At 28.8% G+C, this 9,678-nt stretch overlaps 1 protein-coding gene across 7 annotated transcripts in view; it reads left to right on the top strand.

The window, feature by feature from the left end:
• LOC145683479 (uncharacterized) overlaps positions 1–9,678 on the top strand; it is a 292,118-nt gene that overhangs the window by 215,436 nt on the left and 67,004 nt on the right. For all 7 annotated transcript variants that reach the window (XM_081754810.1, XM_081754814.1, XM_081754812.1 and 4 more), the window contains one exon: positions 9,420–9,467. In XM_081754810.1, coding sequence (XP_081610936.1) covers positions 9,420–9,467 — 48 coding nt within the window. The remainder of the gene's footprint in view (positions 1–9,419; positions 9,468–9,678) is intronic.

Raw genomic sequence — 9,678 nt, 5'->3', positions numbered from 1 at the left:
TATCGCAATGTTGTTCAAGTATGAGGAAGTTAAAATAAATATTATTGAAATACCAAATTTAAGAACGCAGTATATATGTTATATTTGTAACGTATAACAATATATGAGAATAGTAAAAATGTTCTTTAAACAATGCAAAAAGATTAAAGCAGTGTGGTTCGAAATTGTTATGTCAAATATCAACAATTAACTAATGCGATATTGCAGTTGGCACTTTCTGTTTCGGGAAAGGTTTAATGAAGGGTATGGAGCCTACTATTTGAACGTTAGTTGATTTTATAACGCTACTTTTCAATATTACCGATTTTGTTGTAGAAAGATCAATTTTGAAACTCGAAGTAGATTTTTACAATTTTCTCTTTTCGAATTGAAACCTGTTAATTTTGTTTTTTAAAGAACTAGTGTGTCTTACCATAAATGCAACTAATGAGTATTTAAATATGTCTTCATTTATAATTATATATGATGTATTACGTAGTACATCATATATGAAATATTTTTTTAGTTTTATTTTTAATGTTCACGAAAGAAGGAATGATTCAGAAACCAAAACTAATATTATGCATATATAATGGCTCTTTAAATACGTTGCAGAATTCTGGACTGTAATTCTTTTCATTTTGCAAATTTGAGTTAGTTTAAAGACATTTGAGTGGATGATTAATTTTCGTACAGTGAGAATAACAGAAAAATCTCATACTAATAAAGAGAGTGATAACTCGTGCCGTTGCTTTTGCTAATGAATACATTTACGCCAATGAGCTCATAATTAGAGGTTATTTATATTTTTAATGTTATATTTAAAGTTTGCTCACTAAGCACCAATTATTAAATGTTGTTCTCACACCTTTAAAATTTGAAGTTCACTAGATTTAAGTTTAAATATGTTCTACTTACATAACCGTATAATAAATTCATTAGTGTGTCCTTCAATATTACGCAAGGTGATGGCAATGAACAAATATTCCGAAGTTTGCATATTAGCAATATTTTAACACTTTCCCACTTTCGTATGAAATTTTCATTGTGTACGTACATTAGAAATAACATGAAATTCATGTTTGTAATAATTATTTAAATAAAATTTGCCTTAGTATTTTCATTTGTACGTCAATAGTAACGTAAATTTATTACCAATTAAACCAGGTGTCCCTTCATCGAGAATGGTCGATATGCTTATAAAAATTAATGTATCTCAAGACAAAAGTGAATGCTATTCTAAAAAATAATTCTATCTAAATGAGAATAGTAAAGTTGAAAAATAACAAATGTATCGTGTAATTTTAAGAAATATAAAATCACTCTTGGTTTTTGTCGGGAACACTAAGGTATCCTCCCCTTAAGGGACGAAGAATAATCTTACAACTTTACAGTGTAAACTTAACATACCGCCTAAATAATAGAATTTCGTAATTTAATTCGTTTAGAGCAAATATGTTCTCAGAAAACAATACTGAAATTTGTATTTAAGGAGACAACATTTTAAGGTTAACTTTACTACGTTGTTAAAAAGGAACAATCTTTATATAGATATAGAACTGACAAATGTAACAAGTAAGTATAAATGTATATATGTCAGTATTTATAGTATATATATTTATATAGCAGGAGTAAGTTATAAAAGGATTTAAAAGAATTAAAGCCATATGGTACTGAATTAATCAGTAAAAAAGAACTCATTAAAGAATTCACGTGGTACTTTAATAGAGGGTTAGTAAAGAAGATGAAATTTATTATTTGAATGTTGAGTCAGTTTCATAATACCATTTGTCAATATTAGTTTTCGCTTTTGTTCCACAACAAAGAGTAAGTGGTACAATTTTACACAATTTTCGGTTTTAGTAATGAAATTGTAATTATGTCGTTTAAAGTGCGTATGATACTCATATAGAATTCAATTAATGAAGAAACGTTTTGAAATTTGTCTTACATACATAACTATGTAATGTGCATTCTAGAGTTTTTCCGAAATAATGAAAAGCAGAATGATGAAGAAAATCTAAATTTACACATGTTTCTTATTTCTACAAAATCAAGCTTTCTGATTTACAATATTAACTTTGTCGATTAATTAAATATTTAGTAATTAAGTAGCATTATTATTAAATACTTGTGCTCTTAGTAATAGTATTAAGTAGCTAATAGTCATGTAAATTTCTTTTCATTAAGCCAATTCTTAAAAATTAGTTGATGGAATTCTTATTAATCTTAATGAGATATTTAATAAGATATTAAATCCAGATAACATAAATTATTCGAAACCGTAAATCTAGTCAATATAAATAATCATTTCATTACAAAAACACTTTACTGCTGGTCGGAACTTAACTATGTTGATCCAATGACAAATCTAAATGTAAGAATGAATAGACTCACATAATTTTTGGTATCGATGGATGTATGTTCAACCAACCACAACAACTAGTGACATTCTTCTAGACCTCTAAAATTCATTAAGGAATCTCTTCACATGGCTTCTCATTTCCGGATCGGAAGCAAAGCTTCCAAGCTTAAGAAGAATATTAAATACAGTTGGTTATTTCTCTCTTTAACTGATTAAAATATTTACCATACTTACTAACAGACAACTAATTTAGTGATAGAAAATTTAAAAGAATATGTTCTTCCCATATTTTATCATACAGAACCAGTATAATCAGAGTATAAGTTTATTTTAAAAATGTATATTCTAGATAAGCAAACATGATCAGTCATCTAGGGATAATGCAGGAAAATATTTCTCAGTTTTGTTATCAGCTGAAATATAGATACACCTGAGTTTAATTAACTTCAAACTTATATAGAGACAACTTACTGAATATTGTTGCCTTTTTCGGTTTTATGTTCAGTGGATTCAAATTTAAAATTAAACGAATATCATCCCAGAAATAATACAATTACTTAAGGGAGAACAGATTTAACGGCTCAGGGGTGTACGTGCACCTCACTTAATACACACACGGTTTGGGTCTATCTTAGTTACCTTCCAACTACTGTACTTATTTAGAACTATTTATAGCAATTCGCAAATATTTAAACGGTAATGGTTCTCTTTTTTCAAAGCGTTGTAATGTGAGAAAATATATTTTACTTCTTTATTTCAGTAATTCTCCTACTTTCTTTAGTCAGTGTTATATTTATATATGGGATTTAATACAAACAGGTTGATTAGTTCTTAAAACTTATTGTTTCTTGAGTACAATGAAAATGTGATAAGTATCTTTCAAAAAGACTACCATATGGTGTGATATATTCATTATATTCATTGTGTTTAAATTCAAAATGAAATAATAATTTATGAAATATTTATTCTTCTTCACCTGCTAATTATCACAAAAGAGGAAAGGCTTCAGAATCCAAATGTAATATTATACAATGACATTTTTAGTACATCCAAGTACTATTTTCTATGGTTGTTTAACACGTTTGACTTTGCATAAAGAAATATGGATGCATAACTAATTTTCTAATACCTCATCTGTTAGAGTAACTAACAAATAATTTAATGAGAGTGATGAGATATTGCAGTTTTGATCATGAATGCGTTTACTCCAATGAATGCATAAGTAGAATTTACTGATATTTTGTTTTATTGATAAATTTAAAGATAGGTCATCATTGTCAATTATTAAGTGTTCTGAAATACAGAAAATTAAAGTATCTATGTTTTAAACCGAAATATGTCTAACATGTATAATCCTGAGGTAAATTCATTAGAATTACCTATGTATTAATTGTAATGCAAAGTGTTTGGAAATTAATAATAATCCAAAAGGTTTCATAATTATAGAAGTTTTGAACATTTTCAGTAACATAAAATTAATCTTTGTAACGACTTTAAGTTAGGTAAATACAATTTGTATTAGTATTTAAAATAGGTCATTACTAGTACGTAAGTTTGTAACAATTTGAAACAGGAGTACACTCATTTATTATAAGGAATATTAAAATTAAATTTATTGCCATGTATCTGAGGGCAAAATAAAATTACGTTCAAAAATAATTCTAGCTGAGATAAAAGTAATAAATAGCAATTTAAATGTTGTGTGATTCTAGGTGCTTAAAAGTCCGGTCTCATCACTGATTTAGAATACTACTATATTCCCACTTTAAGGGACGAAAAGCAGCCTTGAGCAACGCAAGGAAGATACTGCAGAGTTGTTCATGGAAAGTATAAAGAAGCTTATTTTCCTCTTATTTGATAGAAAATTTTTATACACATTAGTCTCCCGGCAAACAAAAGTTTGTTTTATTTGATATTTTTCCTCGAAATCAATATATCTTGTATATTGTCTGTTTGACGTGCGAAATTAGTACTAACTGAATTAAATTACTACCATAAACACCACTACTAACAAGCCTTTTCATTCTTCTGATTCATTACAAACTAAAGCATAACGAAAACTAAAAGTAAAAATAATATACCCAATACCATTTCTCCTGAAAGCATTCACTGATACCAATTTATTCTTTACTCTTCATTCTACCATCACACAGTTAGTTCTAGAGTCATCAATTTAAAACTAATAAATGTACAAATACAAAATTCGGAGATTTACAAAATAATTTTAGATCTAGCGCCTCATCGTCGGATTTCTCGAAAGTATGATTAAAATCTGCTTATAGAAGAGTCCATCTATGTTGTTATATGCCAAATTCCTTTAAAATGATATACGATTTCAATTAATATAGTAAACCAAATAGAGTGTTGAGACGGATAACTAATTAATATTGAATAGTTTAAACATGTGACAAGCTGTCTTTGTTAAATTTGTAATTGTAATATAGTAATAGAGTATCCAAATTATAATGGAGCAATACGACAAAGATTGTACTGCTATCTCAAGACAGATTTTGTTAAAGGAAAAAAACACAACTCAGCGGAATAGTTATTTACGTATATTTAGGTTGTCACTTTCAGAAACTAAAAACAAGCAAGCTTTATTTGTCTATCAGTGACACATGGGAGCATGGAAAACCGTGCGTCCACACGAACCCAAAATGTGCTTAACACCTTTTCGATCTTAAATGTTCATATCATTTCTAAATGCAAGTGTACACGGGAATTGGGTAAAGTGATTTGAAAACCTCTTAACAAAATACGTCTTGAGTCGTACACACGAATACGAGGCAAACAGTGAAAACTATTTACATAATGAAACGTTTTGTCCACAGGGACCTGAGGTACGTATTGTAAGGCTACTTATAACTTATGAAATATTTCTTCTGTCTCATTTACTAATGATCACGAAAGAAGAAATGTTTCAGATACCAAAGGTTATATTTTACATAAAAATAACACATTAAAAACTTGCACTATTGTGGCCTGTACTTAGTTTTAGTTCGCAAGTTTTATTTTCCTTAAGGATATTAGAGTAAGTGACTGATATTCGCACAGTAAGAATAAGAGAAAAAATAGCATATTAATATTGAGAATGATAGCACGTGTTGTTGCTTTTGGTAATGAATGAATTTCTCCTAATGAACAGATAAGGAGAGGTTATTTATAATTTTTGAGTGTTATTTAAAGATTGCTCAATAAATATCAAGTACTAAATATTGTTCGAACCACATTAAAAAATCAAGTTCTCAAGATTTAAGTTGAAATACGTATGTTCTACGTATGTAATCGTATAATAAATACATTGGTGTCTTCTGTACAACAATGTAATGCAAAAGATCCAAAAGTTCTATATTAACCTTATCTTTAAATTTCCGATTTTCGTATAAAATGTTCTTTGTGTACGTACTTTAGACGTAACATAAATTTGACGTTTGTAACTATTATAGGTTAAATGATATTCTCGTTAGTATTTGCATGAGTACGTCAATAGTAACGTAACTTTTGTTACCAATTAAAACATGTGTGAATTCATACAGTGTGGTCGATATTCATATTAAATTTATTATTATTATCTGAATACAAAAATGAGTGTTGTTCAAAAAATAATTCTAACTAAATAAAAATAATACAGTAGAAAAATAACTTAAACGTAACATGTGCTTTAGAAAATTTAAAATCACTCTCATTTCTGGTAGAGAATACTAATATAACCTCACGTTAAGGAACGAAGAATAACATTAAGGCTTCACAATGTAAACTTAGTAGACGGCCTAAAGTAATAGAACAAAATTTTATAGCATAATTCGTTTAGACAAAATATGTTCTTTAAAAATTACACTTATATTTACATTTAGGGAGAGAACTTTTTAAGGTTAAATTCACAACGTTGTTAAAAATAATGAATTTTATATAAATAATATAAAATTACTGTACGTAACAAGTATAAATGTAATATTTATAGTATGTAATTATATAATAAGGGTAAATAACATTTTTAAAAACAAAACTCAAAAGAATTAAAGCAGTACGGTACGAAATTATTCAGTCAAATAGACCTCATTAAATAAATCATATACATATATACTACTGACTATCGTATTTCTTGTTTCAATAGAGAATTAATGAAGGAGATGGAACGTATTGTTTGAACTTTGAATCTGGTTCATAACAGCACTTATCAATTGAAGTTATTGTTTTTGTTCTATAACAGTGAACGTTGAAAAACTAATTGGTACAATTTTAAACTATTTTCTGTTTTTGTAATGTAATTGTCATTATGTCATTTAAAGGACGTATGAAATTCGTACAGAAATTAAATTAATGAAGAATGGATTTGAAAATTTTGTTACATTTATAACTGTGGAATATGTATTCTAGAGTTCTTTGTGAAATAATGAAATGCAGAATGATGAAGAAAATCTAAACTTACACATTTTCTTATTTTTAGAGAAAACAAGCTTTCTGAGTTTCCATTTTATGTTCATACCTTTAGTAGTAATCTAAAATTCGTCACTGTAACTTTGATTAATTAAATATTTAGTAGTTGAGTAGCATTATTTAATAAGTAATAGTCGTGTGAATGTGTTTTAACCAAACCAATAATATTAACATGTAGTTGATGATATTCTTAATAATTTAATGAAATATTTTATAATATATTAAATGAAGATAACAGATTCTTAGAAAAAGTAAGTTAAGTCAAAATAAGAAAATCGTTTAATTAAAAAACGCTTAACTGCTGATTAGAATTTAACTGTGCTAATTCATTATTATGATGGAAATCTACATGTAAGAACCACTTGATTAATACAATGCTTGGTATGGATTGATGCATGTTCAACAAACCACTAAAAGCCATCTATTCATGCCATTTATCTAGACTTCTAATATTCAGAAAGTAATCGCTTCACATCTACTTTCTCAACCTCAGATCGTAATCAAAGCTTCCAAGTTTAAAGAAACCATTATATACAGATGGTTATTTCTTTCTTGAACAGATTAAAATGATTACATTATTATACAGAACTATGCTTCTCCTACAAAAGTTGAAACAATATATATTTTTCACCATGGGAGCAAATATAAAGGCGTCAGCTATTTACTTAAATTATCACGAAAGAAATGTCTATGCTTTTAATATATCATAGTATGACCGAAAATATCTCAGTAGGACATGTGCTAATTACTTTATAAATTATTATTATTATTATTATTATTATTATTATTATTATTATTATTATTATTATTATTATTAAATTAGCCAAGCAGATTTCTCCCTTTGCAAGAGTTTATCTGCTCTTGTTCGGTATCAATGATGTAATTGATCTAGATTTCACAGTATGTCATTCGGTTATATAAATATTCAGTGTTATATTTCACGTTAGAGAAGAAGCACCTCATCCAGTTCTTTTCCATGTGGTAAGATGCCAAGTACCGATGGCACGTTGCCGCGTTGGATAGCAATAGCTATGCGCTGAATTAGGAAAGGTATTGAACGAACATTTCCAGTAACGATTGATATGCCTCTGCCTACCTCTGTAATAAAATCAAGGCTCCAGACTCCCAAGCACTACTAGTCTCAATGGCAACTGAAGCAAAAATAAATTTATCAAGGAGGTGGTTATATTTTCTTTGTCTTTCTGTCTCTCTACGACTAGCAACAGCAACAGCACTCATAACTGCTAAAGGGAGACTTGAATGGGCAAATGTATCAGAACATGTGAAGTCCCATGCTAGCGATTTTCCTCTCATCCAATGAACTACTGTCATGCCATCGTGCCGTTTACCTTCTGAACGACAACAGCCTGCGGGTTCATGTATAAAAGGAATTCCAGCTGTGGTAAGGGTTCGTAAAATGATATCATTTACAACGGAGTGTCTAGCCATATTCTTCATGCATGAAAGGCCATGCAGGCCACGTTGGTTAACTTGATCCCCGCAAGCTGGACACAGATGTGCCTCACAAACAGTTGAACGTAATCTTAATGTGGCAGTGATTCGGATGATTCCATTAGTCGTATGAAGACCTAATGGTGGGAAGGGTATTCCATTCAATCATGTCCCAGCATGGAGGGATGACGCAGCAAAAAGTTTGACTTTATCCTCTGGTGCAATAACTTACTGTAAGAGAAGATCATGGAAATGCGCTGTAATTGATATATGCCAAGATGTCTCAGAACTTCTATTGTAAATTTCTGGAAGATCTGTATGTGTTATTTTTTAATTAGCTAGAGCATTCTTGAACTGTACCATCTGGATCCAGGTGGTAGTTTTGCGGAAGGAGAGCCTCAACTAAACGAAGAGATCAGTGGTAGGACTCATAGTGAGCTTCTTCAACTTTGTTGAACATTGTTAATATTTACAAATATTTAAGCAAAATGCAAAACAATATTATAATAATGTAACATTAATAAAACTGTTTACCAGTAAAAAAAATACATTTTTCATACAGATCCAGAATAATATAGCAAATGTTTATTTTAAAAATGTATATTCTATTTAAACATACATGATCAGTCATCTGGAGATAATACAGGAAAACATTTGAGACTTTAATTACCAACTGAAGCGTAAATACACAACAGATAAGTTAACTTCATACTTATATAAATAGAACTTACTGAATGGTGTTCCTCATTTGTTTTCATGTTCAATAGATATTAATGCAGAAAGTAAAGGAATATCATCCCAGAAACAATATCTTAATTTAGTACACACAGGGTCAGGTTCTATATTACGTACCTTCCATATACTGTCCTTTTTTACAACTATTTTATACCAAATTGCTAGTCTTTAAATGATAAGCAGTTCTCTTTCTTTAAAGAGTTGTAGATGTAAAAATATATATATCTTTTCTTCATTTCCGTAATTTTCCTACTTTCTTTAGTGAGTGTTACTTTTCATCTGATTTAATAAAACTTTTTAGATAAATCTTTAAAAATTATTATTTCTTGAGTACAGTGAATATGTAATACGTATCTTTTAAAAAAAACTACTTTATGGTGTGATACATTCATATTAATCAATATGTTTAAATTCAGAAAGTAAAACAATAATTTATGAAATATTTATTCAGTTTCAGGTTCTAATGTTCAAGAAAGAAGAAAGGCTTCAGAAGCGAAAGGTAATATTATTCAATGACATTTTTAGTACATCCCAGTTTTATTGTCTATGGCTGTTTAACACGTTTGCATGAAGAGATACGAATGCATGACTCATGTTCTAATACTTCATCTAATAAAGTAACTAACAAATAATTTAACGAGAGTGATGAGAGGCTCGTATTTTAGATAATGAATGCGTTTATTCCAATCAGCGCATAAGGAGAGGTTATT

The sequence above is a fragment of the Thermobia domestica genome, chromosome 4, assembly GCF_964235325.1.
Source record: "Thermobia domestica chromosome 4, izTheDome1.hap1.1, whole genome shotgun sequence".
NCBI classification, from domain to species: domain Eukaryota; kingdom Metazoa; phylum Arthropoda; class Insecta; order Zygentoma; family Lepismatidae; genus Thermobia; species Thermobia domestica.
This window is presented reverse-complemented; position numbering and strand designations above follow the sequence as displayed.